The 21,184-nt window shown below is 38.8% G+C and overlaps 2 protein-coding genes across 10 annotated transcripts in view; both read left to right on the top strand.

Moving 5' to 3' along the window:
- RSBN1 (round spermatid basic protein 1) overlaps positions 1–10,925 on the top strand; it is a 61,362-nt gene extending 50,437 nt beyond the window's left edge. Inside the window, exons 5-7 of one of the 2 annotated variants that reach the window (XM_072644388.1) lie at positions 1,189–1,356; positions 1,947–2,055; positions 10,538–10,925. In XM_072644388.1, the coding sequence (XP_072500489.1) occupies positions 1,189–1,356; positions 1,947–2,055; positions 10,538–10,603 (343 nt within the window). In that variant the 3' untranslated portion in view covers positions 10,604–10,925. Of the gene's footprint in view, positions 1–1,188; positions 1,357–1,946; positions 2,056–4,828; positions 9,724–10,537 lie in introns of those variants that run through there. The other variant, XM_072644387.1, reaches the window with a different exon arrangement.
- Positions 10,926–11,915: 990 nt separating this feature from the next.
- Positions 11,916–21,184, top strand: part of PHTF1 (putative homeodomain transcription factor 1) — a 45,201-nt gene continuing 35,932 nt past the window's right edge. For 2 of the 8 annotated variants that reach the window (XM_072644395.1, XM_072644392.1), the window contains exons 1-4: positions 11,916–12,433; positions 13,069–13,125; positions 18,031–18,100; positions 20,088–20,246. In XM_072644395.1, coding sequence (XP_072500496.1) covers positions 12,389–12,433; positions 13,069–13,125; positions 18,031–18,100; positions 20,088–20,246 — 331 coding nt within the window. In that variant the 5' untranslated portion in view covers positions 11,916–12,388. Of the gene's footprint in view, positions 12,434–12,549; positions 12,763–13,068; positions 13,126–18,030; positions 18,101–20,087; positions 20,247–21,184 lie in introns of those variants that run through there. The other 6 variants (XM_072644391.1, XM_072644394.1, XM_072644398.1 and 3 more) reach the window with 6 other exon arrangements.

The following is a 21,184-nucleotide window of genomic DNA, read 5'->3' as shown; positions in this document are numbered from 1 at the left end:
AATGTCTTTACAAAAAAGTTTGATGCCTTTTTGCCTATATGTGATGTTACTTGAACTCTTATATATATGATTCTTCTCCCTTGCCGTTCTACTTTTTTTTTTAAGTGGTTGAGTGTGTTCATCTTTTCTACCCTGAGTTATTTAATTTGAACATAGATAGTTGTCACTTATCCTGAATGGCTCATTTTGACAAACCCAGCCTCATAATAATATGTCAACTTGAATCACATATGGTAATCTGGTTGTGCTGTATATGGTAGCTTTTTATGAATTGAGACATTTGAATTAACCAGATCACTTCATTTTTTAATCATATGCCTTTGATTTCATTTAGGATCAAATATTCTATATTGATAATTATGATGGAAAAATTACAAGCATTTGAGTGATTTTTTTTTCAGAGGTGTTTTTTTTGGGTTTTTTTGTTTTGTGAATGAACCAGATAGCTTTCAGCTTTCATTTCCATCTTTTCTATAACAAAAACTTTTATGTAAAATGTACTGAATGCTGTCTGGGAGTGTGCCCTCTGGAGTCATGAAACTAGTGGAAAATTCTGAGTTATTAAGAAGGAGGACTAAGGGCATTCACAGTTAGATTGGATGGTAAGCCCTTTGACAGCAGCAACTGTCTTTTGCCTTTTTTTCTATCTCCAGCAAATAGCAAGTTGCCTGACACATAGTAGGTGCTTAATAAATGCTGACTAACTTACTAGGTTTATAGTCTCTTGGAGGCTCTATTTTCTTACGTGCAAAAGCAGACAGTATCTAATGCTAGCAACCCTTTAAAGCTGTTACAAGGATAGTGCTTTGTAAAATCCTATGTAAATTTTTTCAGCACGAATATTTTTGTTGTCAGAAACTGCTTATTAGGATTGCATCAGGTTTCTTTTATAATGGGAGGCAACTTGGTCCAGTGAAATAGAGCACTGGATTTTGAATTGGATCTGCATTCAAACTCTCATTCTGTTACTTTAGTGGACATAATTGTGGGCAAGTCTTCTTAAGCTCCCTGAGTATTGATTTCGTCATTTGTAAAATGGGGGAAAAATGCCTATAGTACCAACCTCAGAAGGTGACTGTGAGGAAAGTACTTTTTGTAAAATAATGCATAAATATGAGTTGTTGCTGTCAGTAATAATACTGTGTCTTCTCTTGCCTCCCTGTTGCCCCACAATCAAATCAATTTTAGATCAATGAATGAAATTAAAAACCTCCAGTACCTACCTCGGACCAGTGAGCCCCGAGAGGTTCTCTTTGAAGATAGAACCAGAGCCCATGCTGATCATGTAGGTCAGGGGTTTGACTGGCAGAGTACGGCTGCTGTGGGGGTTTTGAAAGCTGTACAGTTTAGTGAATGGTAAGTCACAGCATGCAACTCCTTGTTTGCATTATTCCCTCTAGAAAAGGGGGAGATTTAAGTTCAGAATGGTATATGATTACTGAAGGATATCTCAATTTCTGCTGTGTATACATTTTTGTTTTTTCTTATTTCAGTGTGCTTTGTTTTATCAGGATTTTTTTTTTAAAGCTTACTTCACTTCTTGAGATTTCTTGTCCTGTTATACTATTCAGTTCTTTGAATGGGGGTTGAAGGGGCATGGCCTTTTTCCTTCTGTATCTTCTGAGCATAGTGTTGTGCACATAGCCTCTTGATGAATACTTGTTGAATGGAAATGATTATGGCACATGAAAGGCTGAAACGTTTTTCTTTACACACTCTTTCCATCTTTTCCTTGATCACTTATAATAATTGAAAGGAAAAGTTGTTTCTTCTTGGACTGTTTTTTTAATTTCTCTGGATTAAAATCAAATTAGATTTTTAAAAAAGCTTTTAAAGGAAGCAAGTGAATTCTTGTAATTTTGGGAGCCAGAGCTATAGTTGAAATGACTTACCAACCTCTCTTTGATTGTGAGATACCTTTCCATGTTTACTTTTGCCCATTTTAGGAGTAACCAACCTCGAATAACCAAAGATGTGATTTGTTTTCATGCTGAGGACTTCACTGATGTTGTGCAGAGACTTCAGTTAGACCTCCATGAACCTCCAGTGTCACAGGTACTAAATTTGCTTTCTTATTGCAACCTTTGACTGATAATATTTGAAATAGCTATTTCTGAATGCCAGTAAGGAGAATTATAGAAGTCATTTTTTCTAATTTACAGGGAAGGAGACCAGTTAGGAATGATAGACAATAAAACTTTCTGAATGAGGACATTCCTTAGGGGTAAAGAGTTAAAAATAATAATTAAATGTCAAAAACCTCGATAAAACTGGTGGGAACCCAGGAAAGTCAAGTGTGTTGAGAATCTGTAGATACTGGCTCCAAAGAAATAACTTTAGGAATGGCAAAGTCAAGCTGTTTCAGAGAAAAGCAATCACTTGGCATATTAAAAGACCAAGGGAGAATAACAGGTGGGGCAGCCAAGGAGCAGAGTAGAAATCAGACTTACTAACAGAATGGGGAGAGCCCATGTTCCCAAGGGAGCAGTAAGAGTCCTGGTCATGCTTGTTTATTTTTTTACATTGTATTTGAATCAATGTAATCTCGACTTCATTTAATCACAGAATCTTAAGTTAAAAGGACCTCTGGAGGCTGGATTTCATCTCATACCTGAACAAAATCTCTTCTATAAATACTTGACTAGTGTTCTGCTAGTCTTTATTGGAAGACATATAGGGAAAGGGAACCCACTGTCTTCTGCGGAAGCTACTTTGGGGGATAGCTCTAATTTTTTGAAACTTTTTTCTTAAATTGAACCCAACCAACTCTGTCATTTGGCAAATTCCATTCACTGCTTCTAGACTTATCCCACTAATAACTTGAACATATCTGCCTTGTAATTTGCCCCTTATACCATAAGTCTTTTCTAGTCTAAGCACCTTTAGCTATTTCAGTTCTCATACATGATGATATTGAGACTCTTTGCACTCCTGGTTGCTTTCCTCTAGTTGTTCTTCCACTTTTCAGTGCCCTTCCTAAAATGTAACATCCAGAAATGAACATTATTACAGATGTGTCCTCACACTCCTACCCCCTTGCCCCCAGTTATAGACATTGCTTCACTTAATGCGGTATTAGTTATTTTGGCTGACGTGACATGTGCTGGGTGATTCATACTGAATTTGCACTCCACAATATCCTCTTTCCCCCAGCTTTTTTTTTTTTTTTTTTTAGCTGAATTGCTGTCTATCCTTTTCTTTGACATCCCCTTTCCTACCTGTCTTGTGAAGTTGACTTTTTGAATCCAAGTGTAAGCCTTTATATTTATCTCTTAAAATTTCATTTTGCCATATTTGACCCAACATGCTAGCTGCTTCTTGTCGATTAAGATTCTGCTATCTAATATTATAACCATACCTCCTAGCTTTTTGTCATCTGCAGTTTGATAAACCATCTATACTTTTATCCAGGTCATTGATGGAAGTGTTAAACTCTATAGAGCCAGGCATGATCACTGGAGGATTCCACTGCAGAATCTCCTTTGGAGTTGACATTGAACCATTGACTACCGTCGCCCATTCAACCAATTCTGCATCTAACTGTATAAATGTGTAGCCTTCATCTCTATCTTTTCCACAAGAGTTGCATGAGATATTTTATAAAGTATCTTGCTCAAGTCTAGATAAACAGTAGCTATAGTATTCCCTTGATCGATCTACCAGTCTAGGGATCCTGTTGATAATAGAAATAAGGTTAAATCTGGCATGAACTGTTGTTCTTATTGGTCTGTTGGCTTCCTTTTTTAGTTGTCCACTGACTGTTTTATAATGAATTTTAAATTTTTTCCACGAATCAGTCAAGCTTGTTGACTTGTGGGTTAGAGATTTCATTTTTTTCTTTAAAATTTGGGGTGATATTTCTCTTACTTGAACCTCTTCTACTTTGCAGAGTCTTTTTTTAAAAAATTATTTTGTTTTCAGTGTTCTATAATCACTTCCATATAACTTAGATTTTTTCCCCTCCTTCCATCTCCTTTCCCCCTACCTCCTCACTCCCTCCCTGGGACGGCATTACAATTTTATATAGGTTCTACATATACATTCCTATTAAATACATTTTCACCTTAGTCATGTTGCCTAGAAGAATTAAAATGAATGGGAGCAATCATAAAACAAAACCAGAGTCTTTTAAAGCATTACTGGTGTCCACCTTTTTTTAGTTTAATTGAATGTCACTTAGGCCTGGTGACTCAAAATCAGTGACAACCGTACCATCTTTTTGTTTACTTGGGACCCCAGCTTGCTTGTAGCCTTTTTTTGTTTGTTTCTTTCCAGTCCAAAAATCATTGTTTTTCATAGAAAACACAAAAGCAGAATAAGAATTGAGTCATTTGCTGATTGTAGGTAGGAAGAGTCATGTTTGGCTTAGGTCTCAGATGTAAAGCACTGAGCATTTCTCTGTGTGGAATAAAGCAAATATTTCACTGCAGTTTGAATACTTCTAGATTTTTGCACAGAGCCACCACCCTCTTTTAACTTAGGTTTGGTTACATCACTTCTACAGCATTAGTATTTATAACACTGGTTTAAATGAGAGTATTTCTAAGTACAATTAAGTATTATAAATTCTGTGTTTCTTTTACAATGGCAGTGTTAGCTAGTATTGGGGATTTTCAAAAGGTGTTCCTTCATGTGAAAGTATTTAATTTTGGTTTAATTAGAGTTTTTTAATAAGTGCCCTCCCCATTTTGGTCTCCTGATCTGCCTATGTAGAGGCATATGTAGAGACTATGTTTGTAGTCTTTAAAGTGTGTTAAATGATGTATGGTTCATTTAAAAAAAATTTAACATCAAACTGTAACTTCTGTCTCTTCTTTTCCTTGTTCAGTGTGTTCAGTGGGTGGATGAAGCTAAACTAAACCAAATGAGGCGAGAAGGCATTCGTTATGCTAGAATCCAGCTGTGTGATAATGATATCTACTTCATCCCAAGAAATGTCATTCATCAGTTTAAAACCGTATCTGCAGTGTGCAGTTTAGCATGGCATATAAGGCTTAAGCAGTACCACCCTGTTGTGGAAGGCCCTCAGAATGCTGAAAGTAATTCCAACATAGATTTTGGTATCACTGGAAAGTCAGAGTCAGAAGCTAATTCTCAGTGTGTGAGTATAAAAACTGAGTCTGAAGGAACAAGTGCAGAGATGCAACTTTTGACAACTGCTTCTTCATCTTTCTCAACTCCATCAGGACTTGTACAGCAAGATCAGGGGGCTCAGCTCCTTCCAACTCTAAAGTTGGAACCTGGCCTGGAATCCGACCAACCACACGATCCACAGGACCATCCACGTACTCCTGTGTGACATGTACATATTCAAACACATTTTTTTAACTTTTTTAAATTTTGATGTGAAGTTATAGTTTTATAACTGGCTTAAGTTAAGTTTTATTGGAGAAATCTTGCCTATAATTCTATAAAGAGAAATGACATTCCAAAAATGTCAAGCATATCTTTTTTACACAGATTATGCAAAGTTAAGAGTTGTATCTTATCCCGTTAGTACAGTATGTAATAGTGGGTCTGCTGCTACTTTCTGTTTTAAGGTGTGAGGTAACAGTTCAGTTGCTCTTCAAATCAAAATAGGAACTCCCTGGAGTTACAGATTCTTATTTGGTAAATTGATCACTCCCTTGTTTTATCTTGTCTCTTGCCATATTTGCTTCTTTTATAAAATAAGATCTATAGCTTAGTGCCTGTGTCCTTTATTGCACAGGTACAATTTCTGCAGTAAAGATGGCATTGACTGTAGGATGGTGTTCCTGCATCCTGTCTCGTGGCAAGTGTGGCATTTAATTCCAACTACAAAGAACAAGTGACTTCTGTGGATGTTTAGGTGACTCTCCAGTTTCTTAGTGAAAGAGAAAGCACAGCACTTTTAATGATCACAATGTCTTCTTTGTATCTGTTCTTGAAAGCCCAGAGGAGAACTTCAGTCAATCTACAAACAAGTAGTCCCTAGTCATTAACTTTGGCTCATTAATTGAGAGTTCAAGATCAACTATAGAAGATGTTCTAGTTAAAAATGTAGAGTTGATATAACTGATGCTCTGCCCAACACCTTCGTCTTTGGTGTGGATACTTTGCTTCCTAAACTCATCAGTAGTCTCAGAAATTAGAAACTGCTCTCCATTCCACTGATGAGGCTGCCATATTTTGAGCATCAGCTTTGAGTAAGACTCTGCTTGACTTGTCAGCTGGCTTCAATCTCTTCATGATAAAAATCTAGTATTACTAATGCACTTAAACTCACAATTGTAACTGGGTGCATACCTGAGTTTATTCACTGTTAATTGTGTTGCTACTTCCTAGTAAGGAATAGTTGCACTAGACTTTTCACCCTAGAGTTTCAGGTAGCCTGATGCGATAGTGCCTGGATCCTTTTATTTTTATTTTTAAAACGGGCACAGTTCATCTAGTTAATGTAGTCTGAACATTTTGTTATTTGAGAATGTTAATGTGATGTGCATCTCACTTTCTCTTAGTTCTTAATAATGCCAGTAGGCTTTCTGTTTATTAGAAGAAAGAATCTCCCCCACCTAAGACCAGATTGGCATATCAACTTGGTTATGGTGCAATTTGGAATTTGGTTCTTTTCCTTTCTGGAATAGGTGAGATTTGGAAAACTTATGTTAACATAGGCAAAAAAGATGCAGCTTCATTATGTCTGTCACCATGGAAACTCAGCTGTATCTTTTGAAATATCAATTATGAATTTTCTCTAAAAGTTTCTGAAATAGGTTAAATCTGTTATATAAATATTACTTTGTGCAATATTGTTGTGTAGTTATATGCATATTAGCACAGTATAGGGGTCACTGTTTAAACTGATAGAAAAGTAACCATCAGACAATACTGCAGTGATTAGTTAGAATCTGTATTATTCCTTATATATATATGTATATGTATGTATTCTTTGTTACAAAGAATGAAGACAAATAGAGAAACATTTCAATTTAAACCATTTACAAATTGGAAGTGATGGTGAATGTTTAGTAATCTGTGTAAATAAGGTGTTAGAGTGGAAAGCTTTTATGAAAGGTAATGTGATTCATATAGGGGTGTTTTTAAAATCTTGGGTAAAAATTCTAGGGTAAAAATTCTAGTTCATCAAGGCTAGTTTAGAGAACTGCCCTGAGTTTTTGGCTTTTATCACTTTTTTTTTGTCCAGAAGAATTTCATAGAGCTTTACCAGGCTGTGCAAAGTAAAATTCTTCTCAGGCAACATTTTGCTTCAGTGCAGTTTTGATATTTACAAGAATCATGAAGAGCAAGGTTATTAACAGGAATATTGTTTTTTGATTCCTCTTCATTCACTTTTGTCTTCCAAGATCCCATCTCCCCCATCTCCTACTTGCCATCCAGCAGATGCCATTTGTCATCTAAGCTGGTCATTGCTAACAAACAAGGAGACTGTCTCCTGACAGCCAGCACTGTGTATATTTACTCAGGAACCAGCAAATCTGCAAAGACTTTCCAATCTAAAGCAAAACTCCATTTTTTATTGTTTAAGGCATTTTACCCTCACCTACAATATAAACATATAAAAAGGTATAAACCTTTTAGATCATGTAGTAATAAATTCATTGTATTTTAGAATTGCAGTAGAATGGGAAGGGGGAAACCATTTAGCTTGTAATATGTATCTGGAAACTCCTGAATGTCCTATGTGAGTATTAGATTTTAATAGCATGATTTTAAGACTGATGAATATAAAAGCAGGCAAGCTTGAGTTTCATACTGCTTTCAAAGCTGTATCTTAGGTTAGTGAAATAAACAATTGAAACTTTTCTAAATAATTAAATTATTTGGTTTGGTGGGTTTAGGCATGGACCAGTTCCATGTCCTTTGATTTGTAAAATAGTGATGGCAATTTTGAACTTTTAAGTAGAATTAAGCTGATCTTCCTCTTCTGTATAAATCCATTGTGCCAACTCTTTTAGAGATTATATCTCTTTTAGAGAGTGGGTGTAAGATGTAAAATTTTTTGGAACAGAGGGATGGCAGAAATGTCCTTGTGTAAAGGGCCTAATAAATGAATATTCTTAACCCTACTGACTACAAGGCGAGGCACCCTTTGACCAGTGTAATGGTTGGCTCTATGGTATCTGTTAAAAAAAACAACAACAAAACACAGACTCATTAAACATTCTCTTTCCCCTCCCCACCAATTTTATATTCATTACTAGGAGTGAAAGTGCAACTTACACAAGTACATTTTAAAGTGTAACTTTATGTAGTTAAAGGGTAAATCTGTATAAGGGAAAGGTTACACATGTATATGATCTCTCCATGACCATTACTATTTAGAAGGTTTTTTTTAAAAAAAAAAAGGGTATTAGTGATTATTCAATTGTAGAAGTTATATGTATTATCATTCTGGGTATGTGTGTGTGGGGGGGTGTGACAGTTTTGTATGGAAGGAGGTGTCTCAAATAACCAACACCCCCATTTTTAAGTTAACTGTGAATTTGAGGGTGCTTATCTAAATATTTAATTCAGTTCAAATGCCCCTGAATTTGTTCTACTTAATCAAAATATGGTCTTCCTCCAATTAGAGACAGAGTGATATCATTTGAGGAATATTGCACACAAGGAAAAACTAGTCCTACTTTATCTTAGGGAATATATTTTACTTTAGTAGAGAGAATTTTAATCAATATTCTTAGGTTTACAATCCAAATTTAGTAGTGGTTGGAGAAAATGTTATTAGGTCCTTTTCTATCCTTCTGTATTTTTTTTTCCTTCTAGAAGAAAATATTTTATAACTTACAGGCTACCATGTGTTAGGACAGGACCCAAAACTCTGCAAACAAACATTTGGTGAATGCATTCTTGACAGTAAGAACAGTTGGCTTTAAATTTTCTTCCACATTTGGCCACTGAAAGGTCTGTTTGCATTCTCACCTATATAGAAAAATCTAGTCCATGTCTCTCCAATAAGTTGTTTTATTAATGCCACAAGGATTTTTTTTTAAAAATAAAAAAAAATTAACCTTCACTGGCACATACCACTAGTTTCAAGTTCACATTTGTGCTGAATTTTATTTTTATAAACACAGATTGCAGCCATAACCGTCCTGTAGTAGGTAGAGGAAAGGCATAAGGTAAAATGTTTTTCTTCAGCACCAACAGGACCTTTTATTATCCTGAAAGTTCATGTTGCAGATTAAAATTTACATTGCTTTAAGAGCAAGTATCTCTCCATAAATATTATGGCCTTCCATATTGTTCATAGACCTTTTAGGATCCACTTGTGCATGTAATTGAGGAGAATATCTCCTCTTAATATAGCACTTTTCAATTCTCTCTAAAGAAATACTTTAGTACTACTTCTATCACATGTTGTAAAGTTTCGTGTAATAGTGTTTTCTGTGACTAAAACTCCATTTTGATCGGCAGCTAAGACTTTTTTTCTGTGGCTTTAATTTATCTGAGGTCTTTGCATATAGATGAAATTATAATTTGCCTGGAGGACTGTTTGCATTGTACGGCCTTAGTATGTTTATTGACATTAACAAGTGTTTTAAAGAGGTTTTTAATGAATAGTCTAAACCTAAATCTATGTGAATAATAATCCTTTAGCAGTGCATTTCTTTTTGTAGCTGACTGTCTAAGCGTGTTAAATCGTTTAAGCTATTTCTTTGTAAAATAGTACAATGGAATGCATAGAGGTTTTTTTCCTGTAAAGTATTTTTTTAATAAACAAAAGTCTGATTTGTCCTTTAATAGTCTCTCATTTATATCATAAAGTGGATAGATTCAAATGTATATGAATCTTAGAAACATAGCACCTCCTTGTAGTTGAAATTCCTGTGCTTTACCCTTGAGCTGCTGGAAATGTAGCTTCTTAACATTTTTTTTTTACATTGATAAAAATGTCAAATTGGCCCTCCTTTGCAAGAGAAGTTGGCAGGTATCTGGAAAAATCCCTTATGTCAAAAATTTCACCACCAAGATAATTTTCCAGGAGAGAAACTTAATTTGGGCACATGTTGTATTTGGTTATGCTTGCTGCTTCTTTGAATTGATTTGCACCCTAAGTAAATTGGATGCCTCCTGAGAGCAGGAAATTTGATTTTTCTTTTTTTATCATCACCAGGAATTGGCATAATGCCTTATATACAGTTAGGAGTAAGTTCTGGGCCTGTAGCTTTGTTGATAAGAGGGTGATCACATGGGTGGGAGAACTAACAGTGAAGGTTGCCTTCTCTACCTCTTAGTCTTAGTTTCCCAGAGCACTGAGAGCTGGCGTGCCTAGACTGCCTCAGTATTTGTCAGAATTTAGACCTGAATCCAAGTCTTCTTGATTACAGGGCTGGCTCTCTGAAAAGTGAAGAGTTCTACATTACAATGTAAAATTCCCACATATGGGAAGACAATCTTTGGTTTTTCAAACTGATAGGATTTTCCCTCTCCGAATTTAGTGCCAAGTGGGTGCAGTAGGAGATGCAAACTCCTCAGAAAACCTGAGTGTCAGTCCCTAGCCCTTGCTCACATTAGACTGGGTAGCTCAGTTATTCTACGTCTCTGTTTCCCCCAGTCTATAGAAATGAAGATGTTTGTACTACTGACTTTCATCGGATGGTCTGAAGAAATCAGTTTGTAAACTCACAAGTGTTTGAGAAGTATGAATTGTTGGTGAGTTGCCTTAATGGAAGTCCCTTTCTAAATCTACAGACCGGCATATCCTGCTTGAAGAGCTGTTTTAACTGCTGCAACGAGCACTAAACACTAGTCCAACAGGACAGGAAGATACCGGATTATTTTCTTGTGAGAAAAATAAGCAAATTATAAGTACAGTTCCCCAGTGCTGCTTCTGGAACGATCTAGCTTCACTCCCACCTTTTTTTCTGCTGGGCTTTAAAAAGTCTTTAAGATTTCAAATTATGTACCTTGTATTTTGAAGTTAAAAATACTTGTGCTTGCCATTCAGTTTAATTGCTTTATAGAAACACGTCAAAGAAACTGTATGGTATAGTGGAAGGGTGCTAAATTGTAATCACAAGACCATGGGTTCGAATTCGGGGTCCCCTGCTTGACGTGTGACTGCCGGCCGCTTGCTTAACTTCAGCGGGGAGGGGCTGTTTTCTCATCGGTAAAATGAGAGGTTTTGACTTAAAATATTGAAGGTCTTCCCAGCTTTAAAACTGTCACGTGTTTAACGAATGCCGGTTATTTATCCTTTTTCAAATGCTTAACTTTAAAAATAAATTAACCCAAGCTGGCTTTCCTTGCCTTAGAGTCCACAAGATTATAGGATAAGGGACAGTTGTAAGCACACAGAAAAAAGTTGTTACAAATTAACGGGATGATTTAAAAAGCTACAGCCCTCAACACATTCTGCACCCACAGCTCAGTTTCCGGTGTCACAATGAATGGCATTCACCCGCGCTGGTCATTTACTCCCCCTTCCACGGCCAGCCCTGGAGGGGGGTCAGCCTCAGGCCTGCGTGCCCCCAACGGCCTAAACCAGTCTGATAGGAGCCCTTGCCTTTCCCACTAATTCACTTCTGAAGCGTGAGTTCTTTACTGGGGCGCACGAACCAGCAGGAACCTTAACTTGTACAGCGCGGGGGGACGTCAATATGGCTGGGTGGTAACCTCTCTCCGGACTGGCCCGCCCAGCTTGGGTTCCCCCGGAGCCCGGAGGCGGAGTCAGCCTCCCCGCCCGGAAGCCGGCCGGGAGGAAGCGCCCGGAGCGGCCGCTGTCCGACGGCTCTCGGAAGCTCGGAGCTAAGCTCGCTGCCGGGACGTGGCCCCTGCTCCCAGCTCTCCCGGCCTCGGCCCCTCGGCCGAATGGCGCGGTAGCTCAGCCTCGGAGCCCCCGGCTCTCCCCGGACTCCCTTTCCCCGCCCCTCCCCCAGCGGGCGGCGCGCACGCAGGACGGCGGGCGTCGGCCGACGCACGCACGGCGCGGGAGGCGCGCCCGGCCGACAGGCGGACGCGGGCGCCGGGGTCTCCATGGTAACCGCCCCCGCGGGTGTCTCCTCCTCTGGGGGAAGATGTGGCCTGCGGGCCCTGCGGCCGGGCCGGGACCACTGAAAATAGCGGTCCCGGCCGCCGAACTGAGGGGCAACCGGCATCAAGTGAGAGCGCTACTGTCGGAGAGGGTGGGGGTGAGGCGAGGCGGTCCGGGGAGACGGTGAGCCCCGGCAGCCGGCCCTCGTCCCCACCCGGCGGACGCCCCCTGCCCAGGGGCACTCTCCGCGCGTCGCTGCCGCTGCCGCCGCCGCCGTTGGCGCTGCCGCGGCCGCCGCCTCACACCAAGGCCCCGGGAAAGGCCCGGGGAAGGAGAGGCGGCCTCCGAACCCGAGCCCGAGGCCGGCAACCGTCCGCCCCGCTCACACGTTCTCCCGAGCTCTCCGTGAAATCCCATTCTCTGGAGACCCCGATGGACGCAAATGAGAGAGATGCCATTTCTTGGTACCAAAAAAAGGTGAGCACGCCCCTCCCCCACTCCGGGGGGAGGGGCGCCCGCAGCCTGGGCGGGGCCTGCCCTCCCCCCTCCCCCCACCTGGAACCTGGGATGACCGGCCTCCCTGCCCCCACTCCGCCCGCGCCCTTAGAAAGGAACCTTGCCCGTCCCTTGGAGGATGCTTCTGTGCTCGGCGCTTTGATCTCGGCCGGTGGTCCGGGGAAGCCGTTACCTCCTGGAACATTGGATGAGTCGTTCACACTGCCCAACGCCTTCCCCAATCCAGCCACACAACCTGGTGCAAATCTCAGTTTGTTTCTATGAAAGGTTCTCATCTTTACTACTGTGCGGTATTTCTTCTGCTTTCCTCTAGTTCCTCAATTGATAATTTTCTTAAGAAATTGGAATGTCCGATCAAAGCTCAATGTGTATGCAACCTGACCTTCTAAAAAAAATTTAGACCAGTCATTAGGGCACTGTGAATAGTATTATCCTTGGAAATGTTGGTTTTTTTATCTCTCGAGGAAGCATAGGTATTTCCTAGGAAGTTTTTTTTAAATGACCTTTTCACTAGTTTTCATGACGTTTTTGGCAGAATTTGGTTCAAATTTAATTATTTACTTTAGGTCATTTGAGCAACCTGTTGTCTGTTACAGATTGGAGCATATGATCAGCAGATATGGGAAAAATCTATTGAACAGACCCAGATAAAGGTAAGATGGTTTTGTTGATCCTGCTTCTATCCGTAGCTTAGTTTTAAATGCATAACGTGGCGTATCCTCTTACTATCTGGGATTCATGTTGTTCAAAGGGGAATGCATTTTCGTCCTCTTTAAACTCCACTTCTCCAGAACTTTGGACTACTATCCTCCCAGTCACACAGGTTCTTGACCCACCCAGTGTTGTCTTGGTTTCCAGCCTTCACCTCACCACCCATATTCAGTCAGTTTGCCCAGTCTTATCCAGTGTGCCTCTGTAATATATTGGAAATCTACTCCCTTGTCTCTGTCCAAGAACCTACCATCCTTACTGTCTGTTGCCTGGATTATCATAGTACCATCCTAATTGGTCTCATTGCCCACGTTTTCTTCTTTCTTCCATCTATCTTCCACAGCTCTAAAAGAATTTTTCTAAAAGATCAGTCTTACAGTGTTACCTCCTGGCTCAAAAATCTTGAATGGCTCCCTACTGCTTCTATGATAAAATTCAAACACTTCTCTGCCCTCCTGCTCCAAGCAGTTAAAGCCTGCTAAATCTATCTCCAATCTACCTTTCTTGGCATATTTAATACTTGTTGAATTAGTTCAGTCATATCTGTTTGTGATCCCATTTGGGGCTTTCTTGGCAAATATGCTGGAGTAGTTTACCATTTCCTTTTCCAGCTCATTTTACAAATGAAGGAACTAAGAAAACAGAGTTAAGTGACTTGCCGTGGTCAGACTTGCAGCTCATAAGTGTCTAGACACTGGATTTGAACTCTAGTCTTCCTGGTTCCAGGTCCAAACTCTTTTCACTGAACAAACTGTTTACCCCATATTGAATACTGCTTTCCTGGGCCTCTCTGTAGCAGACAAATTTGATTACTATCTGATTTCTTATACTCAGCATTTCGTCACAACCTGCCTTTGTGCATTTGCCCAGGTAATACCTCCTACCTGGAATGTGCTGTTTTCGTCTCCAACTCATTGTCCAGAATAGGGTTCTTCTTTCTCCCCAGACCTAACTTTCTCCTGAATGAATCTTATTTGTATAAGGTGCTGCCATCCTTCCAGTCATCCAAGTTTTGTGGTCTCAGTCATCCGTGATTCCTCACTCTCTCCAACTAGAAAGTTGCCAGATCTTGATTCTACTTCATCATCTCTGGCCTCTGCCTCTTCACCACTCTGGTGGCTCTTACCACTCTCCCTCAGGCCCCCTTCCCTGAACTGTCACAATAATTCACATTTTTCTGTCTGCCTTTAGTCTTCACCATCTTCTGCATAACTGCCAAAGTGATATTCCTAAAGCATCCTGTTATCCTCTTGCTTGAGAAACTTCAATGGTACCTTTTAGAACTTGGCTCCAGCCTGCTTCTCCAGGCTTAATTACACATTACTCTCACTTATTCTCTATCTTCCATCCAGCCAAACTGGATGTCTTGCTTTTCTTCATCTATGATATTTCTTCTTAAATCTCTGTGCTTTTGCGTGGACTGTCTGTCCCCCATGCCTGAAATGCACTCCCATGTCATCACCTTCACCTCTTAGAATTCCTTGTTTCCTTCACATTCAACTCTAGCCGCCTCCTACATGAGGCTCTTCCTGATGACCATTTTTAGTGCTAGTGCCTCCTTCCTGAATTTACCTTGCATTTACTTTGTATATTGTACAATATACAATTGAACATAAGCTTCTTGAAGAGAAGTACTATTTGATTTTTGTCTTTGAATCCTCAGTGCCTAGTCCACGGCTGGGCATGTGCTCAATGAAGGCTTGTTGATTTATCTCAAGTTTTAGACCAGATACCACCTCCTCTGGGCAGCCTTACTTCCTCCCCACTTATCAGTGTTCTTTCTATCTTCAAAACCCTTTGTGTTTACTAATTTAAGTGCATGTCATATTCCCCCCGTAGAATATCAAATCCTTAAAGGTGTGTAATGTCTGTCCATCTTTTGTTTTTGTATCCCTAAGCATGTGCCATGTTACATATTAGGCATTTAATAAATGTTGAATTAATTTGAGTACTGTACTATTTCTGTTATGTAGTATAAAGTTATCAAGCAAAGTGTGCAATTTTTATTCTTTGTAGGATATAAGATAGTTCTCTTTGTGGGGGAAACTTATATATGGATAAATGTAGCCCAGTTTATTTAAGCAGAAAATGTAGTAGGTAGAGCACTGGATTAGGAGTCACAAAGACCTGGGTTTAAATTCTCTTCATACACTTAGTAGCTTTGTGACCCAGGGCAAGTCACAACTTTATTGGGGCTGAGTGTCCACGGAAATGAGAGGATTGAACTTGATAATGACCTCTAGGGTTCCTTTTATCTCTTAAGTCTGAGATCCTATGATTCATTGTAAGGCATGGTTGTGATTAATTTCCCTTTAAAAAATCATTTAACATGATTTCAGACTTCAGTGACTTTAGAATAAAAGTCAGATTCACTCAGAGGTACAGAACCTCCTGAACCTTCCCAAAAGGAAGGTTCTCTTCATTCTGTGTCTCTATAAATCTCTATGCTTTCATCCATTCTTTCTTCCCTTACCCAGAGAAGATGGTGGCTTTTTTCCTTACCTGAGGATAGCCTTTCCCTCTGTGCCCTTGATTCTATCCCTAACCGTCTCTTATACCTTGTTCCATCAGTTCTCCCTCTCTTATATATCCTCAGTCTCTCTCCTCTGACTTCTTTGCCTCGTTATACAAACATGTTTCAATCTTCCCCTCTTCTAAAAAAAAAAAAATCAAACCCATGTTGGTGACAATGGACAAGACATTTAACCTCAAAGCTTCTTCCTCTAAAATAGAGGAATAATATCTATTTTAGTAAATGAGATTGAATTTGTAAAGTGCTTAGTCCAGTGCCTGGCATGTAGTAGATTCTGTATAAATGCTTATTCCCTCCCTTCCCCCTGGTATCTATCTCAAAATTATTGTCAGGTTCAGATGAAACAATGTTTGTAAAATGCTTTGCCAGGCATGCTGCATAATTGTCAGCTGTCAGTTCCACTCAGATGGCACAGCAGTACTAAAAGCTCAAGAGGGCAAAGAAGGAATTTATGCTACTCTCCCCCTAACTCTTCTCTTTGCCACAGTATTGCCTCAAGCACTTACCTGTGCTTGAAACTTTGTAGTCCTTTTAAACTCTTTGTGCTCACTTCCTCCAGATGCAGTCAAGTCCTCCATATCTCCTGTTGAGCTCTCCTTTCCTCTCCCACTATAAACCACCCTAACTCAGACATTCCTTCATTCTGATGGTCTTTTAACTGGTATTTCTTTGTTTTCTCCTACTTTCTCCTATTTCAAGCCATCCTTCACAATGTTGTCTATGTAAGTGTCCTAATCTATTATGCTACTATCTATCTCACAGAGTTGGAAGGAAAATGTTTTGTAAACATTTAAGTCCTATATATTCAATGAAATTTTTAAGCATTTATAAATACCTACTGTGTGTAAGACACATCCTAAGTACTCATAAATCTGAGTACTTATAACTACTCTAAAACATTCTCAGCTGAATAAATAGAAACCTCTTACCCTGGTTTTCAGGCCCTATGTAATTTAGCCTTTTTAGCCTTATCACCACTTAACTCCCTTTCAGACAAATTGGACTGGTAGCTCTTCGACCTCCCCTGTTTTCATCTTACCCTCTCCTGTTTCTTGCCTTTGTCCTTACTGTTGCCTATCTTTGGAATGTACTCCCCATTCTCCCTATCTCTGCTTGTTATCCCTTCTTTCTTCTTCCAGTACCTAGTTGGTGCCACATCTCCAAGTCTTCCCTAATCATTATAGCTGAAAATTAACTTTCACCTCAGAATTCTCATAGCCCACATATAAGGATATTTTTTATCCCTGCCATTGGAATACAAGCTCTTTCTAGGGAAATCTGCTGCTTATTTCATTGATGTATCCCCGTGCTTATGCAGTGCTTTGTATATAGGATATATTTACTAAGCATTTATGAGATTCAGTATGAATTTGAAGGATATTATAATACTTTTATAGATATTACTAGATTAGGCTTCCAGTAAGTTAAAAAAAAGTAAAATGATTATCTGACCATAAAGCTAGGGAGTATAAAAAGTTTGAGGATCCTTAGCAAAATAATATTGAGGTAAATGACCATATAGCTGATTCCTGATGCACTATATTTGACAACCTGAAGGAAAAAGATGGAATATTTCATGGATATGCTGGTTATTTTTCCTACATAGTTAGGCTATAGATGACATAAATATGGTATACTTAATATGTGGAACTAGAAAATCACTAAGAGGAGCATGACATTTACAAAATGTGGAATTTCTTTCTAAGCTATTACAAAAGCTGTATTAGAAGTAGGGACAAGATATTTGATTTTGTTTGTTTTCTTCTACTAATGCAGGTTAGCACTTTCTCTGTAATTTGTAATCTTAGAATATTGCCTAGAATGCTATGAGGTTAATAGACTTGCCTTGGGTCACACCTGTGTGTCTCAGTGGTGAGACTTGTCCCCTAGCCTTTCTGCCTCCAAGTCTAGCTACTTGTCCATTACACAGGCTGCCTCTAATCTATGTATTAAGGTAGTTAATGATAGGATTGCTACTATTCTGGATGAATAAGAAATTTTTTTAATAGAAATTCTGGGGCACAAAAGGTGTTCCTTAGCAATCTCTTATATATTAATATTTCTAGGGGAAAACACTTTATGGCATTTAGTAGCTCATTTTCTAAGATGACTATTGGGTGATAGAGTTCCTTAAGAGAAACTGCTGGAGAAAACATAGGTTTTCAGAAGACTTCACTGGGAAAATGAAAAATAGATTCTACTGCTTTGAAAGAATTTTAGGATTCAAGTTCTTTATGTGGACCAAATAATGTAAAGATATATGAACATAGATGGTTCTTTCTGTTTTAAAAGTTATTTTTCTTTAAAATCCTAGGGCTTCAAAAACAAACCAAAAAAAACAGGTCACATAAAGCCCGACTTGATTGATGTCGACTTAATCAGAGGTGGGTTCTAAAATCAGTCCAATTCTTAATCTGTTCTAAGCTTTTATTAATTAAAAACTGTTGTTAATATGCTGACATTACTAATACATTACTAAGGTGCTTTTTTTAATTTACAAAATTCCTTTTCCTCTTCTCTCACTTGCAGAGTCATGATAACAGTGGTCATAGTGCTTCACTCTTTTTAGTCTCTTATATGTTTTTCTTTTCTTTAATCCTGCCTTGCTATAAATTATGCTATAAATCTGAAAGGGGAAACAGTAAGAAGTTCTGCCAAGTCCACCTTGGGATAAAATAGGTTTTTAAAGTGAGAATGCTTTTAAAGAGAGCGTACTAGACCTCTGAGGCTGTCAGATTCAGAAGGGTGAGGACTAAGGTGGTGGACAAAAGAAGATTGGAAATAGGAGTTTGTAAGACTTTTAAGAGTTTCTAATTTTGTCTTTAACCTATTATTAAATGATATTAGAGTGATAAAATGTTAGACATAAGCATCAGATCTGTATCTCTAGCCCTGACCCACCTCAAGCTACCTAGGTTTCATACTAGTTCACCTTTTCACCTCTCTGTCCTGTTGACACCTTTATCCCAGCCTGTCGAAAATCAAAGCGATCCTCTTCCTGCCACACAGCCTTTAATTTCTTTTTAAATTTTCCATTTCTGTTCATCTTATCACCATTTTCCTACTCAGCCAGTGAATTTTGTCATCTTTGAGTTTTCCTTCTCCATTGTCACCCACATCTAATCAATTGCCAAGTCCTATCCCCTTCCATCTCTGCAATATATTTTGCATTCACCCTTTCTTTTTCATTATTATTTCTGTTGCCTTGATTTAAGCACAAATTACTTCTCACATATACTAGAACTAACAAATTGTTCTGTCTCCATTTCTCCCCCTAACCCCATCCATTATTTACACCAGGGATTGCTAACCTGGGGGTCTAGGAACTTGTAAAAAATATCTTGATAGTTATTATTATCAATATAATTGGTTTCATTCATAATCTTATGTATTATATTTTATGCATTTAGCAATTTTATTCTGAGAAGGGGATCCCATGAAGGGATCCATGACCCAAAAAAGTGTTAAAAAAGGACCCTGACCTGTATTATTACTAGATGAATATCTCTGATGTCTAATAGTGATCATTTTGCCCCTGTTTTCAAAAATAAAAACTCTTTCGTTTGCCTACTATTGTTTAACCATGACCTGTAGAATAAGATACAGTCTTCTTAACCTGCCATTCAAGGCCTTCCACTGTCTGGATTCAGTTTACCTCTCTAGCCTTGTCCCATACTACTTGCCCCCCTCACGTATTCTGTGTGCCAGGCCAAATTAGGCATAGTGATTCCTGAAACACATTTGTACTTCCCCATCTCTGTGTTTGTGTTCCTGCCTTCCTGTGTCTAAAGTATTGTTGCTCATCTGTTGAAATCTTACTCTTCTTTCAAGGCCTCCTCAAATGCTACCTCTCATATGAAGCCTTGCCTATTCTCTTCCAAGTAAAAAACATGTCAAAAATTAGTGGCCCATGAAGTCAAGGTGACTTACCTAGTGTTACACAGTGTTTGCTACATTTTTCAATCTCCTTTCTCCCACCCTGCCTGCCATGCCCCCACCCCCCACCCAACAAGAAACTTGTAACGCTTCATACTTCTTGAGGCATTATCATAGAGTGGTATGAGCACTGGATTATATTCAGGAGAAACCTGAGTTCAAATTCTACCCTTAACACTTACCAGCCATGCAGTCACTTATCTTTTGAGGCTGATTCACCAGTGGTAAAAATGAGGTTAATAGTACTTGCTTCATTTGCCTTGTGGGATAGGTAGTATAGGTGCCTCATCAACCCTAAAGCTATATGGAAATGTGGTGCTTTTTGTTTTTCTCAAGTACCTGTACACTGTCCATGTAGTTTAAATGTATAATAAATCGGTGAAATGTGTGTGGTTAATGACAAGTTGAAATGTGTGTTGCTTTGTTTGTTTCAAGGTTCAACATTTGCCAAAGCCAAACCTGAAATTCCATGGACATCACTGACTCGGAAGGGAATTGTTCGGGTTATTTGTTTTCCATTGTTCAGCAAATGGTGGATTCAGGTCACCTCTTTACGAATCTTTATTTGGCTACTACTGCTCTACTTCATGCAAGGTAACTAGAAGTGTGGAACAACTTTTGGGTGACTCTATTCTGATTGACATTTTTACCATTCCACTCATTTGATATGGTCTAATAAAGAACTTTATTTCGCTTATTGTGCCTTTTATCTGTTAATTTCATGGTTTCTTTTGATTTAGCCCATGTCAGGAATACACTCCTTCCTCCAACAGTCAGTAAGCATTTGTTAAGTAGCTATTGTGTGCCAGGCACTGCCTAGCATTAGGTATGCAGACACAAAAATGAAGTAGTTCTTGCTCTTAGGAAACTTATATTCTGTTGAAGGAAACAACATGTACTAACATAAGTATATACAAAATGGGTACAAAGTAGTGGCCCATTCTTATATTTCATCAGTCCGGAGCTCTGAAGTACCACTTTCTCAAAGAAATTGTCCCTTTCTTCCCCACCTCATGCCATTCCTCTCCCCAACTGAAAGAGTTTTCTCCCTCCATAGAATTTTGTACCCATCACATTCTACCTGGTATCATTTGAATATGTCATAGCACCTGGATTAGACCATAAGGTTCTTGAAGGCAAGGTTAGTATTGGTTTTAATCTCTATATCTCCATCACCCGTTATAGTGCCTCAGCATAGTAGATGACTTGTTTGTTGGAATGATTGAGACCAAGTTACATACAGAATCAGTTACAGTAACATAAGTATGATACTTTACAGTGATCCACTTTAACATGTGTTATCCAAGAAGACATATTAAAATTGGTAACATTCTGTACTATCCTTTTGTTCAGCACAGTGCCTGGCACAGAGTAGGTGCCTAATATTGATTGATTAATTGCTGGATTTATAGAAGTTATTACAAGTGACAGTTGTACAAGTGATAGAAATGTTTTCTGTCCATTGCTTTGTTCTAGACAAGACAACACCTAAAATATATGTTTCCTTGGTTTCTAGCTTTATGAATAATAAG

The sequence above is a fragment of the Notamacropus eugenii genome, chromosome 2 (genome assembly GCF_028372415.1).
Source record: "Notamacropus eugenii isolate mMacEug1 chromosome 2, mMacEug1.pri_v2, whole genome shotgun sequence".
NCBI lineage: Eukaryota > Metazoa > Chordata > Mammalia > Diprotodontia > Macropodidae > Notamacropus > Notamacropus eugenii.
The sequence above is the reverse complement of the archived record's forward strand: the minus strand, read 5'-3'. Positions and strand labels throughout refer to the sequence as shown.